This window comes from Leopardus geoffroyi, chromosome B2, assembly GCF_018350155.1.
Source record: "Leopardus geoffroyi isolate Oge1 chromosome B2, O.geoffroyi_Oge1_pat1.0, whole genome shotgun sequence".
Taxonomy (NCBI): Eukaryota; Metazoa; Chordata; class Mammalia; order Carnivora; family Felidae; genus Leopardus; species Leopardus geoffroyi.
In genome coordinates, this window is record NC_059332.1 from 116,388,926 (window position 1) to 116,407,448 (window position 18,523).

At 36.1% G+C, this 18,523-nt stretch overlaps 1 protein-coding gene across 8 annotated transcripts in view; it reads left to right on the forward strand.

Moving 5' to 3' along the window:
• The first annotated feature begins 2,910 nt into the window (after positions 1 to 2,910).
• Positions 2,911 to 18,523, forward strand: part of LAMA2 (laminin subunit alpha 2) — a 614,828-nt gene continuing 599,215 nt past the window's right edge. For all 8 annotated transcript variants that reach the window (XM_045499528.1, XM_045499531.1, XM_045499530.1 and 5 more), the window contains exon 1: positions 2,911 to 3,322. In XM_045499528.1, coding sequence (XP_045355484.1) covers positions 3,202 to 3,322 — 121 coding nt within the window. In that variant the 5' untranslated portion in view covers positions 2,911 to 3,201. The remainder of the gene's footprint in view (positions 3,323 to 18,523) is intronic.

Consider the following 18,523-nt stretch of genomic DNA (forward strand, 5'->3'; position numbering starts at 1 on the left):
AATCTTAAATTTGTATAGAGGCTTCACTAGACTCAGGCATGTATACTGTCCAGATGTTCTCAACAACACATTACTCTCTCTAGGCTGTGTCCTTGAGGCAGCTTTAGTGCTGGGAAGGCAGGCAGAATGCACATTGCAAGGACAGGGGAGGAGGTGAGGAGCCTCTGGTTGCGTGGGTCCAGCTCACAGGTCAACTAGCAGTCATGTCCTCTTGATGACCTCCTCCAACATTAGTCAAGAAATTGAAAAGTCAAGCTATGGACTGAGAATAGTAGGCACTGTATTAAGTGTATTAGACAAAGAACTTTTCTCCAGAATATATATTTAAATCTTACAACTTAACAGTAATGTAAAAAATAAAATAATTAGGATAAATGAACAAAAGATCTGATTAGACATTTCACAAAAAAGTAATATAAATGCCAAATAAGCCCATCAAAACATTTTCAGCGTCATCAGAGAAATGCAAATGATGATGTCTTTAAGATACCACTATGCAACCTCTAGAGAAGGTAAAATTAAATGCCATTAGGTGTTGGTACCCATGCAGAGCATCTGGAACTCTCATACATAATTGGGGGAGTTTAAAATGATACAACCGTATTGTAAACCGTTTCATACCCACAAGGAAGCCCAGTAATATCTCTCTTTGGAATTAAGAAATATAAATATATGTCCTTCTAAATGTACTCAAATATTCATAGCAGCTTTATTTTTAATAGCTAAAAACTGGAACAATCCAAATGTACTTCTGGTGAATGTGTAAACAAATTGTGATATATCCATGTAATAGTATTCAGCAATGAAAAGGAATTTATTACTGACATAAATGACAACATCGCTATACCTCCAAAATATTGTGCTAAGTGAAGAAAAGAATGATTTATTATTCCATTTCTATGAAATTTGTGATTAGCTAAAATAATCTATAGTGGCAGAAATCAGATCAGTGACTATCTCTTCTAGGGGTGGAGGTTAGGGAAATTACTGTGAGAGGAAGGAAACTTTGGGGGAGTGATGGACTATACGTTAATGGGGGTAATTGTCAAATGAGAGTTTAAATTTTTTAAACATATAGCATGGGTGCATTTATTTTGTGTAAATAGTACTCAATTAGGTTTCTTTTTTTTTTAATTTTTTTAATGTTTATTTATTTCTGAGACAGAGACAGAGCATGAGTGGGGGAGGGGCAGAGAGAGAGGGAGTCACAGAATCCAAAGCAGGCTCCAGGCTCTGGGCTGTCAGCACAGAGCCCGACTTGGGGCTTGAACTCACGTTCATGAGATCATGACCTGAGTCAAAGTCGGTTGCTCAACTGACTGAGCCACCCAGGCGCCCCTCAATTAGGTTTATTTCTAAAAAATTGCTCTGATAACCCTGGTTCTCTATCTTAATTTTGGTTAAATAATTTTGTATTTTTCCCCTGTGTTGAATCACACAAGGAGTTGACAGCAGAGATCATAGTCTTATTCTCAAGGCTTGGGCCAGACTCTATTTTGCAATTCCACAATAAAGAAAAAAAAAAAACTGTAGAGTTTTTTAGTACTAATATTAACAGAAAGAAGATGGAAAATATTGAGAGTTATCCATTTACTTGGGCACCATTTGGCCAGATGTTCTCAATCAATCCTGGTAGGAACAACACCTCCTTTATTTGATTGAAAGGAAATTCATAAATAATATCACTTAACTTCAACATAGTATTTAAAAAATCAATATAATGGCTTAAGTATAAAATAAAAAAGGAAAAAAGTAATCTATGTAAAAAAATGTACATTTCATTATGTAAATGCTTGGGTAAAACTACATTTAGTAGTTTGCCTAGATTTAGTAGGCAAAATGAAGGCAAAATAGAAGCCTGAACTATTCCCAGAGTCACCATCAATGTGACAGATATGTATTGGTATTGTCCTGGGGACACTACCATATCAGTGATGGGATTTTCTGAGATGGTAAACACATCTTGGTGACATTCAGAAACACAAAGTACATGAGTTCCTCACTTCGTGTAGTAGATGCATCCTGGAAGACAAAAACTGTGCAAAACATTTTATGTGCAGCATACTCTTAAATTAGGCATCAAACATAAGCCAAGGGTTTTCACCTGCATGAATGCCCAGTGGTCCTTCCAGAAGTCCCTGGTTAGCAGGACTGTCCCACCTGGGAGGGGACAAGTGGCACTGTGACCTCAGAGCACACTAATGTCAGCAGTACTCCCAGCCACTGAGTAAGCGGGAAGACATCGTGTGAGTCCCATAAAGACCCAATAAGGAGCTCTCAAACACTGTGAGAACCTCAGACCATAAAACACAGACAGACAGGAGACCAGGAAGGAGCTGTCGTTTGAATCTGGGGGTGGCAGAAAAACTTGCAGAAATTCTGGGTTAAAGAAAAGCAATAGGGACTGGAAGAGATGAAATTTGGAGCCTGAAAGGAAATGGTCCCTAAGGCCTTTATTCAATTTAAATAAATGTCCAGTGACTGAACTGAAAACCTTACTTTTAGCTTTTATATTGGTCATAAGCGTTGCAGTGGAGCAAGGGAGTTTCTTTTTGTCCCACCCCTGTTGCCCTGACAGTTGTCTATTAAGCAATAAGTAAGTCCTCTGGCCTGACCTGCTGAGGCCCAGGACCAACTTCACCCCATGGTAACTTCGCAGCCACCCGGGCCATCGGGAGGGTCCTGTGTCCATCGAGCGTTGGGTCACCTGGATACACGGCGCCCACACACAGCTTTGCCAGGCCTTTCTCTGGAGGTACATTGACTCAGCTTCGGCCAAGTTCCCAGCTGTGCAGATTTCCTCCCAATAATGCCTCCCATGTGTAGAGATTTTACAGATCACAAAGCGCTTTCATATCAATTACCTCCTCTAATTTAAAAGAAGTTCAGCGAACAGCTCAAGCTAAGGAACGGTCCCTCTCCGAGGGAAGGGCGGCTCTGGAAAGGTCTGTTTCACGGAGGACCCTTTAAGGGCCTGTGCCTGGACGGCTGTGGGACGAGGGCCCGGGAAAAGGGGAGGGAGGGGGAGTGTCCTCTTTCTCCCCCCACCCTCTGGCGGCGGCAGAGCCAAAGCCAGGAGGGGGGCTGTCTCCTCCTCTTCCCCAGCAGCTGCTGCTCCTTCAGCTCACAAGCCGGACCCGGGGACTGGGCGGCCGCGACTCCTCGGGCTCCTGAGAAGCGGATCCGCTCCCGGCCACTGCAATGCCCGGAGCCGCCGGGGTCCTCCTGGTCCTGCTGCTCAGCGGGGGCCTCGGGGGCGGCCAGGCCCAGAGGCCACAGCTGCAACAGCGGCCGCGGCAGCCACAGGCACATCAGCAAAGAGGTACAGTCGAGGAACGGGCTCTAGATTCCATCCTTTGCCGGGGCCGCGGCCCCTCACCGGTCCCTTCTTCCGACGACAGTCCGGGACAGGGACCGTTCTCTGGCTTGGCCCCTGGGGAGTGCGCTTTGGGGCGAGAGGGGCTAAGCTTGATGCAAACTCACTTTCAGCGTCCTGAGTACCCTGTCTGGGGGGTTGGGGGGGTTGCCTCCCTCCCCCCAAAGAACGTGAAGCCTTTCTCATTGTTCATTCGTTCTGAGAGAACTTGCTATCGCTTATACATAACTCCCAGCTGGGTTCCGAAGTCTTTCAAAGAGGCAAACTTTTAACCAATTGAACAATAAGTTTTTCCAAATCAGAGTCCATCCCTGCAGAGAAATGTTTCCCAAGCTGAGGTTCATTTTGGAACTTTATGGAGGGCAGCTGATACATCAGCTTTCTTTTTTCTTTTTTTTTTCCTTTTCTTTTCCTTCTTTTTTCTTTCTTTGTTTCTTTGTTTCTTTTCTTTCTTTCTTTTTTTTAAGGACTTTGTTTCTATGTTTGAACAGAGTTTGTAAAGTAGTTAAAGTCAAGTGGTTTTTTTCTTTCTGGCAATGGGACTTCCAGCCTCAATTTTTTCTGACCCACGTTCTATCTCAGGTATCCTTTTTATTATAGTGAAATTTCTTCTCTGGCTTAAATACAGTAAGGACTTCTATGTCATGTGTATGTGAATTAGGACCACAGTGACCACATATACACTTCAGGGGGCTTTGGAAAACAGTGGTATTTGATGTAATCCAAATGATTCTCCTCAGAGCGCTGTGATGTTTACATGCATATAATTTTCTGATACTCTTGGGAGTCTTTGAAGAGTTATTTTAATGTCATGAATTTTAAAAGAAGCACATGTACTGCGTTTTAAAACAGAATTTATAATGAATACATCATTTCAGCAACATTTTTGTGAGTTGGAAAACTTGTATTAAAGTAAAGAATATTTAAGATTTGATTTCAAATATCAAAATATTTACCGCAAGAGTACAAAATCTGGAGGTTAGCAACTTTTGAAAGTTTTGATGAGACCGAATCTGTCAAAGTTTTGAAATATACTTATTCCCTCTTTTAGTTAACTGGAATAAAGCTACATCTAACCATTCTGATAGTTTTTCTTCTTATAATCTAACATTTCTAGCAGTACTATTTTATCTTAAAAGGAGTAAGAAAATACTCTAATCTGCTTGCTACAATAATAGCTCCCCGATTAAAATTCCTAGAATAAAAACGACCTTAAGTTCACTATATAACCTTTTTTCTTCTATTTTTGCTTTTCCTTCTCTGCGAGGTAAAATGGGGTCAACATGGCTTAATTAATAGAATTTATGAGAGTGATTTTGAGAGTATATTTCTGGCAGCTGATTTTTAAAAATGCTACTTTAAAATATTAGCCTTGCTTAGTTATATGATATGTTTTAACAGTACATAGTACTTTAATAATGTCAAGCAGCTGGGAGTACAGAGAGACCAGAAACACCAGTGCTGTTCATTTGGAGTGGGGCAGAAGCTCAAAGCATGCAAAGTAGTCTCAAAGAAATTTCCTAGTGTGCTGCCCACCCTCCTCATTCTTTCTCCTCCCACCCCTCCCCTCCTTCACCCTCTCCTCCCCTTCTCCTCTCCTCCTCCTTCTTCTCCTCTTCCTCCTCCTTCCTCCTCCTCCTCCTCCTCCTTTTCTTCTTCTTCTTCTCCTTTCTCCTTTCTCCTCTCCTTCCTCTTTCCCTCCTCTCCTTTTCTCTTTCTGTCTATCTCTGTTTTATCTGAGATAAAACTGACTCCAATTTCTATGGTCCAGGCATAAAGTAAGGTCAATGCAAAAAGGGAAAGTTTATACTGCCATTCTGTTGAATGCTACACACAATAAGGAATTCTGTGCAAAATAGCTATAAGATGGTGTCTACCTATAGACCACTATTTTCCTTTTTTATTTTAATTTTTTAACTGTTTATTTCTTTTTGGGAGAGGGAGAGAGAGACCCAGAGTGTGAGCAGGAAGGTGCAGAGAGAGAGAGGGAGACACAGAATCCAAAGCAGGCTCCAAGCTCTGAGCTGTCGGCACAGAGCCCGAGGCAGGGCTCAAACTCACAGACCACTAGATCAAGACCTGAGTGGAAGTCAGCAGCCCAACCAACTGAGCCACCCAGGCGCCCCTAGGCTACTATTTTCTGCATTCTAGAATATATTGTGTATTATAGATCATTTGCAATACATTGAAAGATTGGCTCAGGGATAAATTGTTGGAACTTGTTAATATTAAAAGTATATATAAAATCTGTTTTATAATACCTTAAATTCATATATCATTTCATAATTAAATATGCCGTGTATATATATTAACTTATTTCACCTTCAGTTATTCTTACTGGACAAATTTAAAACTGAAGGCTTGGAGTAGTCATGACTTAAATTCATGCAACTGATAGTAACTTAATTTTTAACAACTAAAAACATTTCTAGTATTGTTTATGCTGAAGTTTCCTTTTTGTGATACTAAGATGTCTTTCCATTTATTCTGGGGCCATGTTTTCTTTTTAATGTTCTGTTAAAACATACTTTCAGTGAAGATCATTGGATATGAGTGCGACTGAAGAAGTTTTAGGCTATCATCAACTTCTCCTTTTTGATTATATTAGCATTGACCTTCTAAGCCAAACACTGACTAGAATGAATTCTGTGGTGCCTGGTTGGCTCAGTCAGTTAAGCATCTGACTTTGGCTCAGGTCATGATCTTGCAATTTGTGGGTTCAAACCCCATGTCATGCTCTATACTGACAGCTCAGAACCTGGAGCCTGCTTCAGAATCTGTTTCCCTCTTTCTCTCCCCTCCCCCGCTCATGCATACGCACATGCGTGCTCTTTCTCTCCCTCTCTCAAAAATAAAAAGCAATAAAAAAAATTTAGGAATGGTGTTTAATGGAAGAGAGAATAAAATGTCCTTTTTAAATCCTGAACTCAGATCCATAGAACAATATGACAAAGGGAAAGGTTTGAATTAAATAAGAAGAAACTTCCTCCTTTTCTCTGCTCCTCCTAGTTTAAGCTGTTCAGAAATTACTAGGTTGTGTTGGAGCAACTAGTTTCTGGAAATGTCCATTCATGATCAGATGTGCCACCTGTCAGGGATGATTTAGGATGAAATGCCTTTACAGAGGCACAGTGAGGATTCACCAAGTCTCCAGTTCTTTTCAAAGTCCAAGATTCTAGTATTACGTTCTTTTGTTTTTGGAGTGCATATTTGTATTTGAACTTTTTAATTCTTAAAAATGTCAAGACTATACTAAAGGTATATAAATGTGTTTTTAGATGTCTTATGGGATTTAAAATAAAAACATGTTTGAGATGATCCTCACTCATTTTTGGTATGAATACTTAAAAATTTCATATGAAATATTCACATCACCATCAATTGCACACTTCTAAAACATTCTGTGCTATAAAATATGAGAATGTTTCATAAATTACCTGAGATTTACTGCAGTCATAAAATTGGAATTAATTTTTTTTGTATCACTTTTGCTACATATGTAATTATGTACATATGTTGGCTTGATCACTACATACTGGCCTCACAGTTCAGTAAAAATGATTCATATCAGATAAAATGTAGGGCTGAGAATAAGAACATATTCAACATTGACTATTATAGATGTGGTAGGTTTTTCTAAAAAAAACATAAAATTTATATTTTTATCTTACATGTCAATGTATACAAATTGCTGATCATTCTTGTTCCCAAGAGTTTTCTCTCCTAGGCTATCATGCAGAATAATGATCAGAATCTCCTTCAAGAGTTGCCAGGGATGATGAAAAAAACCTCACGTGCTGTTAGTTCATACTTAATTCGCTCTGAAATATGGGGCACCTGTTCCCTCCACTGTAAAAATCATAGTTTTCACCTTCTTCAGGTATAATTATAAAGTCCAGTAGGTATCTTGAGAGTTAAACCAACTATGCTGTAAGAAAAACATGAGTGTATATTTTTATGGGAGAGGTTTAGTTAAATTAGAAGATTTTCTGAAATAGTAGGACTTAGAATTTTTACACCATTGAATTGTATTGCAGTAGCGATGACTCAAAAAAGTTGACTTTTAGTAGATTTCACATCTCGGTATTTTCTCAGTCCTCATTTATTTAAAGCAGATAATTGTCACAATTTCTTCTGTTCATACATTTAATAAATACAATGACAAAGACGTTTGTGCTTGACTTTTCAAATTGGACCTCTGAGATGGGATTATTTTTCCTTCTTTTAATCCAAACAGATTTAGCATTAAATGATAAAAAAAAAAATTCCCTGAAACTTTTTGTGACGTTTCACATCTTTCATAATCTGCTTTAGCATTATGGGGCCGCAGTTCTGCACCATGAGAAGAAGAAGAAATAGTAGAATAGGGACCGATAACCTCAACCCAGCCTATGCATGGCAAGATTAGTGGGGTGGCTAGTCGTTTAAATTAGAGGTCCAAAGAATGTGTCAAACGCATGCTTGATTCCAGTCAGTATAACTATTCAGTAGGATTCTACTGCATGGGAGGAGCATAGCTGGAAGTTTCCAAGCAGGGTAATAATAAATAATAACAATAACAATAACAATAGATAATAGCTGGAAGTTTTCAAGCAGGGGAAGAAGAAGAAGAAGTAGAAGGAGGAGGAGGAGGAGGAGGAAAGGAAGGAAGGAAGGAAGGAAGAAAAGAAAGTTCAGAGCACCTGACCATTGGGGTTCAGTCCACTGAACCTCCGATTTTGACTTTAGCTCAGGTCATGATCTCATGGTTCATGAGATTGAGCCTCACACTGGGCTCCACACTGACAGTGCAGAGCCTGCTCGGGATTCTCTCCCTTTCTCTCTGCCCATCCCCCACTCACATGCATGTACATGCATGTGTCTTCTCTCTCTCTCCTCTCTAAAAATAAGTAAACACTTAAAAAAATAATAAAGAATGATGACCCCAGGTCATCTCTCCAGTTTGCCGTACGTTCTTATTTAGCAACTGGAGACTGTGAAAAAGATCAGGAAGAAAGTATTGTTAGTGGTCAGACAAACTGTTTATGCTTCTAATATAGAAGATTGGGGTTTATAAGATTTGTGTACAGTCATAGCTTTGAACTGAGCTGATAGGCCGGAATTTAGGAAGAAGCCTAGTTGCAGTAACTGAGAAAACTAAGTAGAGGTTAGAGGAAGACAAAACTAGATTGGCACATGGTTTTCAAGACTCATGCCAGGCTCCGTGTATACCAGTCAGGTAGAAAGAAGACGAATTCTGGACTGTATGGTTGCTAAGACTGCATTCAAAGGCCAGAATTTGTGCAGGAAATTGGTGGTCATCAGACTATGTGTATTGGAATGTGGTTAATGAATGAATGTGTTCAGTAGGTAAAGACAGAAAAAAAATCCTGCCTTTATGGAGTTTGTATTCTACCTAGGGTGGAGAAGGCAGACAGGAATATGATGAATATATAGTGAATAAGTAACATACGGATACCTATATTTTATAGGTATTCATAAATTCATCAATGAGATTCCTGGACAAACAAATTGATGACATTCCTGGACAAACAGATATACCAGGGTAAGAGAAGTCATGAGTTCTAGGAGTGGAGAGAGTTTGGTTGCTATTTTAAATAGAGTGATAAAGGTTGACCTCATTGAGAAGGTCACATCTGAGAAAATCCTTGAAGGTGTTGGGGGAATGATTCACACAGATATCAGGTGAAAGAGTTAATATTCTTAGCACAGGGAAAGGCTTGTGAAGGTCTACAGTTAGATCACAGTGAGAAGGGTCAGGGAAGTAACGGGGAACTAGGATCATTGTAAAGAATTCTGCCTTTTAGTCTGAATGAGATGGGTGGTATTGGAGAGTTTTGAGCAGAGTTAAATGGATGAAAGAATAGGTAATATTTCTTTTCCCAGATAGGCTTTAATCCACTGGACTAGACCAATATGGTACTAATTGAGATCTGTTTCCTTCCCCATACTTCCCATTTTTAGAGCATATATAAGTGACTCCATTCCAGAGTATTCCACTTCAGCAGACTTATCATTGTGAAATTCAAGTGCATTTTTGTAAAATTTCTTTTTTTTTCCTTTTGGCATCTCAATCCTATTACACGATTAAAAGAATTGCAATACCTTAACACAACTGAAGTGCAGGGAACTTCTTCATATCCTTTTAATTTGCCCAGTGTCTTAGAAACATGCCATAGATTTCTTAGAGTAATTTTAATGAATGTTCATGTGAAAAATAAGTTGTTCACAACCCCACATAAATATATGTATACCTTGGAGTTCTCTCTCTTTCTCTTTATCATTCCTTTCAGTACCAGAGCTAAAGTTTAGCTACTGTTGTTAAAAATGACACAATGATGTATTGATCTGATGCCTTCTTTTATAAAATGAACTTTGAAATGTTACCTATTTTTACAATCAGAAGCTTATTCTATGTTCTGTTTCGATTTTTATAACTTCTTTAAGGATCACTGTAAGTCTTGCAGTAACCTTTGGAGTAAAGTAATGCAATTTCAGCCTGACTAAATTATATCATTTAGAAGAAGATTTAGGTGAAGAAAATTACATAACTTTTCTCTTTCCTGCCTTCCCTCCCTGCCTCCCTCCCTTCTGTCCTCTCTTCTTTCCTCTCCTCTCCTCTCCTGCTTGTGAATAAAGTGTGGTTTTCAAGGAGATAATTCTAACAAATGTAATTTTTAAGAAAATACATATGGCAGAACTTCACTTAAATCTTCCTGCTAAAAGCCACTAATAATTATGATCTAAATATAGTTTTGAGGCATAATCTAAGTTTACATGATGAGTTAAAGCTAGACATTTGCTTGTCAAAGATGTAGGGTATGGGTAATAAAGCTGTTTTTTTCCAGTCATCTTGAATGTGGATTTTAAAGTGGAAGCTTGTGCTATTTTGTTTTTATTTGGACATGTGACATTTAGAAAAAGATCATAGAGGTAGTCTGTTAGGGGTTATTGTTCATAACACTGGCTTTCTGTTCATGCCTAATCTAGTTCCAATGGAAAGTTAATCTATGCAAATAACGAATGATGAAGGCCTGAGGAACTATTTAGTGCCTGGCACTTAGGAAAGTCACTTTGCACAAGGTTAACGGAACTTCTCCATGTAAGGTCCTCTTAGTTGACCACCGAGCTGTGCTCCCCTGAAAGGCTCTTTGTAGAACTGCATCTTGAGTGCCAGATGCTTTAGATTGGTTTAATAGTATCTAGCATATTGTGAGCATTAATACATGTATATTCACAGCATCACTGTTTAGTAGGTTAATACAATCCTCCTCATTTTATAGAAGGAAGAGTCGATGCCTTGCAGCTTGTCAAGGATAAACAAATCCCAGTGCGAGTTTTAGGATTAGAAATTAGGATATGTTCCTGCTTCTGATTTTATAGATCCTACATTGCTATCTCTTTTGGACTTTGAGATCCTTAAACAAACAAACAAACAAACAAAAAAAAAACCTTGAAAAAATCCCATATCCATTTCTGAGTTATGTTAGTAGAGTAATTTAAAACAGAGAGTTACTAGGTATTATGAAGGAACAAGAAAATGTGCCATCTTTAAGGATTTTTTTCATTTAAACACACAAAACTATGCATAAATACATACACATTACTTAAAACTGTGCATAAAAGTAAAAATACTCATCAAATTTTAGCCTTTAAATTCTTAGAATTTGGATTACTGGACACTGGACTATAAGCTTGATTATTGGTTTTTCTTAAGTCACCTTACATAAATTACTTCAGTAGGCTAGAAACATACTGGTATTTATTATGTAATGAATTCTATGAAAAAATGGTCTATATATATATATATATATATATATATATATATATATGAATGAAAAGAGCTAGAACCAAACAGACATACCTGATTCAGAGAAGAGTTAATCTCAAAATTCCTTTTGAAAAAATGTAGAACACTGGCATTTCTATAAAAAGATTTATAGAGTTCAGTTTGAAATTGAACTTCTCTGTTAGAACAGGAAATTTTGCAAACCTCCTACATTTTGAGAGGGTGTGTATGTAGGACACCAATCAGTGTGCTGCAGGTAACATTTATAGTTCAGAACTCAGTACCCAATTAGTGTATTTAGTGTATTTATATTAGTGTATTTAATATACTAAGATATTGAGCTTTTGATTTGTTTTCTTAAATCAGAGTTTCAGTTTTATCAAAAAATCTAGAATAAGGGAGTCTAAACATTGAATTTGCAGAAAAGCCTAGTTGCCTTGACAAATGATTACGAGCCACAGAATAAATTGCAAGTGAGATCATTATATTTTTTAGTCCAGTAGCTGTACCATTAAAACTCTAAGGTGTAATAACTTTTAAGTTGCTTGCAACATACAAGGTACTATTCTAAAGGGGAAATGAGGTTAGTAGAGTTTGCCATATCAAATATATTTTTTTCTAAAGCCTGTATAGTCACCATAATTTTCTGGCTTATTGCCTGCTATGCCGTTTTCAATTACTGAATAAGGCTGAAAGTATGAAACAGAACAAGAAGTAGAACAATAGTCATTTCAGGGAGCTACTTTATCTCATTGGTTTGTTGTGAGGAGTATATAAAACAATGAATATAAAACATGGAGCATCTATTAGGACCTCAAAAAGTGTGAGTTTTCAAAATGCTTCAAGAAAACTGAATTAAGTTTAAAAACTGTCTTGGTGTCAGGAAATTCTGGCTTAAAACAGCACTTTTTCTCCAACACTGTGGTATACCAAACTCAGCTGAGGCCGTTTATGAAGGAATTTGCTTATATACTTGAAAACACGAATGTATGGATTCAGCTTTAATTGGAATTTATTTTATAGTGTTTTGCTATTCTGAACTTTATAGCTTAGCCTGCAAAAAATACCCATTAACATATACCTTTGAACCTTCAATTTCCGCATACATTCCCCTGCTTTGGAGAGAACTTTGACTAGTAGAAAAAGTGTCTTTGGGAGATGGTAAGAATGGAATTCATGGCCATGTTACCACTCTTTTATTGGGATCAAAAACCCAAGTCAACAGAATTTAAACTTCCTATTAGTAAAGTAAAATTAAATTAGATAGTACATGTGAAAATACTTGGCAGCTAATTAGTAAATATTTGCTCCTCTTTTTCTTTATTACTCAATCATAAAGTTCAAAAAGGATATTTGCAGTACATATGACATCACTTTTACTTAAGAAGAGCAAAACATTCTAAAAGTTTCTTTGAGTAGACCCTAGGAGATTATAGATGTCAAGCTACGTCATTGAAGAAAGATGGAAGAATTCTACCAAGGTCACACAACACCAAGCAGTAACAGAGATAGGAAGAAACCCAAGGTCCTATAATTAGCTAATAGTTATGTTGGTAGCTCAACGTGAGAAGTGATTGAGATACGTAACAGGATGGAAATTTTAGCAATACTTTGTGGCTATTTATATTTCAAAGATGATATAATAAGCTTTTTTTTTCTACAGATTTCTCATTTTTGGACATGTTTTTATTAGGGATTAATAAACTTTTTTAGAGAAGTCTTAATATATGTGTTAGGCTATAAAAATGCATGGAACATAATGAGTGCTCTATAAAGATTAGTTATCATTTTAGCGTATGAAGCACATGTTCTCACTGACATTTGAGGAGAGATGACAATTCAGTATATTTGACACACAGTGGAAGTTAATTTCAGGATGGTTGTCAGCGGAAAAGCTCTCAGCATAGACCCTCTTTTGGATTCTTTCTATACACTAAGGTTAAAAAAATGGTGTAATAATATATTCCAAGATATATTATTTAATACTATATATTATATATATTATTTAATATAATATATGATTGGAATATATTATTTAATACTAACCTAGATTGGGAACATTTTTAGTGTGTCTTCCTGTATATTAAAGCTAATGGTAAATTTCTACAAAACCAAAACCAAAACCAAAACCAAAACCAAAACCAAAATGTCACTCAGGAAATCCTATAGCCTCAACGGGTCTCTAGGGAGACCTGCTTTTTCTAATCTTGGGAATATCACATTTTGAAATAGTTTCAGACAAAAAACTTTCCATAGGCTCTTTTGCTCTTCAGAAAGTTTCAGTCATGTTTAACAGGTAGTGCAACCATTCAGTTTTTCACTCTGGTACATTAGAAAAATCACTGGATTTGAAGTCAGAACTCCAGGATACAAGTTTTGCCTCCAGCTCTTCCTGAGATGTCATCTTAAACAATACATAAGTCATTCACCTATTCTGAAATTAAATTTCCATTAAAAAAAAGAATATAATGTTCAAATTTGTGTTACTGAGGTGTTATAAAGGATTAATAAAATGTGTGATACAAATAATATTATTAATAATAATACTATTCGTTATTGTAATAAATGACAAGTTTGGCCAAAGGCACTGATGGTTCATGAAGTTCTGCTTCATCCCTTTTCTTTGATTTTTCCTCCCAATGGCTCTTAATGTACTTAGTTTGAGTTCTTCTGGATTGAGAATCATGACACATCTTCCTCCTTCCTTTTTTTTTTTTTCTGTATACCTCCCAGTAACATAGAAAAAGTTAATTCATATGGAAGGGAAGTATTTTAACATGCATATCCTATCTTATTTTGCACATAGCCATAGGTAAATTTATAGGTAGACAATGATACATTTAGAAATTCTTCAAAATATTTTTTCATTCTTTGTAATTATCTTCCTTAAGTTTGTACAAAATATTTTTTGTCAGTTTTTAAAAACTGACTTTATCCATAGGGTTTCTGGCATTGTGCTACCTAAGATGTGCTGAGAAAACAATGCTATCCTACAGTTCATTATTCATCTATGGTCTGACCTCTTTATATATATGTGTGTATATGTGTATGTATGTATATATGTATGATATATGTATGTTACATATGTACATAGGTATATATGCTACATATGTATATATGTGTGTGTTTACATATATGTATATATACATATACATATATATACGTGTGTGTGTGTGTGTATATATATATATATATATATATATATATATATATGTTTTTCTTTTTGTGGACAAAACATTGCCCTCTGAAACTATTTCCAGGTCTATTAAAAAAATTAACCCCTACTGTGTTTGGGCTACTTTGGATTAAGTAAAATGTGTTTCACATATGTAATGAATCTATCCTATTTATGATTTTCAATTATGTAATAAGTTGAAAGACCAATCATATTCAGACAAACTTCAAGAGCTATTGCTATTGCACAAACCTAGAAGGGCATTTCACCGGTTATTCTCTTTTAAGATTTTAAGCCATTTAACAGTTAGAAATTAATAACATAAGTTACACACCAATAGGACTATTTGTCTTTTATTTTTACCTACTTCCTCTATAGTCTCTGGTTTGGCATATGGTAGGCATTTAATTAAAAAAATTGTAAAACGAATGAAGAAGCCACTCTTTGGACAGACCCAAAGGGTGCCTTTTAAAAAATATTACATGTATTATTTTTCTTAATGCCTTTATAGTCTGAATCAATATTTTTATAAGAGATAAATTTCCACAAATACTGAAACACAGTGGCACAGATACAGCATATTGTTATCAATACCACTTAAGAGATAAATATAATATTTTAGAATACTGTATCTTGCTTTTGAGGTATATTTTTTTTCCTAAAGATATTCCAATAAGAGCTGAGCAATTTTTAAAGCTTTGGATGAGGAATGAATATTTCTTGGCTTAGAACTTTTCTATATATGAGGACTTTTTAGACAAGGATTGTAATGCATAAGGTTAAAATGCCTATTAAGATGAAAGTTCTACTTACTGGTCAGCTATGTGCAAAAGAATGAAACTGGAGTTAGTATACATTGAAATAAACTCATAGTGGATTAATGGCCTAAATGTGAGACCTTCTTAAACCTTAAAAATCCTAGAAGAGAATACAGGCGGTAACTTCTTAGACATTGGCTGTAGAGGCCTTTTTCTAGATGTGACTCCTGAGGCAGGGAAAATAAAAGCAAAAGTAAACTATTGGGACTACATCAAAATAACAATCTTCTGCACAGCAAAGAAAACATAAAAGGAAACCTACTGAATGGGAGAAGATATTTGCAAATGACTTGTCCAATAAAGAGTTAGTATCCAAAATATAACAAGAACTGATACAACTCAATGCCCAAAAAATACATGATCCAATTTAAAAATGGGCAGAAGACATGAACACATATTTCTTCAAAGAAGACATGCAGATGGTCAGCAGACACATGAAAAGATGCTCGTTATCACTTAAATCAGGGAAATGCAAATCAAAACTACAATGAGATGTCACCTCACACTTGTCAGAATGGCTAACATCAAAAACACAAGAAACAAAAAGTGTGAAGAGAATGTGGAGAAAATGGAACCCTTTGTACAATTGGGGGCAGGGAATGCAAACTGGTACAGCCACTGTGAAAAACAGTATGGAATTTCCTGAGAAAGTTAAAAATAGAACTACACTATGATTCAATAATTGCACTACTGAATATTTACTCAGAAAATAAAAAAAAAACACACTAATTCAAAGGGATACACATACCCCTATGTTTATAGCAGCATTATTTATAATAGCCAAGTTATGGAAGCAACCCAATTGTCCGTCAATAGATGAATGTGTAAAGAAGGTGTGACGTGTGTGTGTGTACATATACACACACATATGTACACATATACACATACAATGGAATATTATTCAGACATAAAGAATGAAATTTTGCCATTTGCAATGGCATTGACCTAATGAGACACTAAGGCACCCCTTTTATTTTTATTTATTTTTATTCTTATTTTTCTTATTTATTTTATTCTTATTTTTCTTGCTTGATTTATGTGCTTATGTCCTGAGAGTATGGGAGGAGTGGAATTTGTGTTGAAATTATGTTTTCTTCTTTTTAATAACAATTGAATCACCTAGGGATTGAATTCTATGTGAACTTACTAGGTCACAGGAACATTTTCAATTGGGAATTTACTTAAAGAGCATAGGATTTTGGCATGCCCTTTAATTTTTATTCTCTTGGTATGTATTCTTCATGGATAAAGAGACAGTAGGGACACCTGGGTGGTTCAGTTGGTTGAGTGTCCCAACTCTTGATTTCAACTCAGGTCATGATCCTAAGGTCGTAGGATTGAGCCCCGTGTCAGGCTCCATATATGGAACTGGCTTAGGTTCCCACCCCCCCCACCCCCCGCCGCCACCGCCGCCCTTTCCTACAGCCTCTCTCCCCAACTCACACACACACACACTCTCTCTCTCTCTCTCTCTCTCTCTCTCTCTCTCTCAAAAAATAAAGAGGCCGTAAGTGATTGAAAAGATAATACGAATCAAATAATGAAGACATTTTGCACTCAACTATAGAATTATTAGCATACTAGCAAATTTCGTTCAAGTTAAATATTCTGCCTAAACTGGGAATTAATATTAAACACATTTTGTGTTTGGTAATTAGCTAATATAACTTTCAGATAGAAGAGATCCTATAAAGTAAATGTCTAAATGTAAGTAACTGCATAACATAGTTATGGTTTCCACGGTGAGACAAAATCAAATTCTCTCTGATGGTCTTAATTAACAGTCTCCATTTCCACCATGCCACTATCATATGCTTTACATTTGTGTGGTATCTGATATCTAGAGTGTTTTCCTGTTTTACCATCATTTCTATGCCTCTTCTACACAAAGCTTTTGAGTATTGCATTGTATAAATGAATATACCCCGCAGTTAGAGGAAAGGAGAATCAATACTTGAAATGGATGCTTTAGCCTGAAAATATAAGAAAGGAGAAAAATAGAATCCCAGATTTTCTAAATCCCAAATATGAATATCATGTCTCTAATATGAACATAGTAATTTTTTTAAAAAAGGGATAAAGCTAATATGAAAATTGAAGCATTATAATAATATTTATGGATGGTAAGGATGTGATTTTTAAAAATTGAATATGCTATGACATGTTTTTTTTTTCACTTAGCCCAGAAATGATGTTTTCTCATGTTCTCCAGAGGGAAATATGCATTTATTTTATCTACGTATGTAAGATAATACTCCTTCCTCCAGTTAATTGAAGTGTTTAATTCATTTTTGCATTTTATTCATAAATATAACCAGACACAAATTAAAATATGTATATTATATTGTTTTCTTTTAACACACGTGTTTTCTGTCTTCCGTGGTAGCTTTGTGTATTGTTTCATATATTAGGGAATTATAAATTGAAGTTGTTATAATTTGCTTAGTAAAATATCGATGTTAAAATCTAATGTTATTTTGAATATCACGTTGAGGGATATGGGAGACTTACAGTGAAATCATCATTTCACCAAGATTTCTTTCTAATAAGACATCCACCATTACTGGAATTGTATTTTGTGCATTATATTCCATTGACGTAATTTTAGACTTCCATTCTACTTTGCTATAAATGGAATTTCATTATATCTGACTCCACAGTAAGTGGGTTACAGTATCGTTGACATTTAGTAGAATTACAGATCTAGTGTCTTTTTATATTCTGCATTAAAATGCATTGTGTGTGCTTTCAATTCTGTTTCAAAGAGACTACTATTGATTTACATAGTTGTTGTGTAGAAAAGTTCTGTGAAACTCCATTGCTCGATTTCATGGTAGCTTTTTTTTTTCCCTTGTGAAATCATTTGCAAATATTTTTTAATGTGTTTGTGACTATTGGATAAAAATGAGATAAAACTTAGGGATTATACATGTTTGAGTTTTCTGTATTTGCTCACTTCATGAAGACTTTTTGGATCTTAAGCTGTAGCTTTCTCTTGCAACTTTCTTTTATTTCATACTTAATTATGGAAGCTCTTGTAGAAAATTAAGTGTTTTACATAGTGCTTTTAAAGAGTGAAATGAAAATACTTATTTGGTCTCAAACTCAGGGGAAAAAGCATAGTGGGAATAAGCTGTTTTATCTGAAAACTTGTTCAGGGGATTTGATTGGCAGAGCTTGGTGCTGTGGATGTGGGGAAAGGGTTGATGGAGGAGGGCCTGGGTTGAAGAAAGTGACCAAGACAGTGGACTTCCAGTTCTGAGAGGGCACTTGCTGGGATCTCCTCCTCTTTCCCTGGATCTCAGATATAGGCATCAGCTACAGGTAATCTCTTTTTTGGCTCAGAGGGGCCCCTTTGGTTCAGA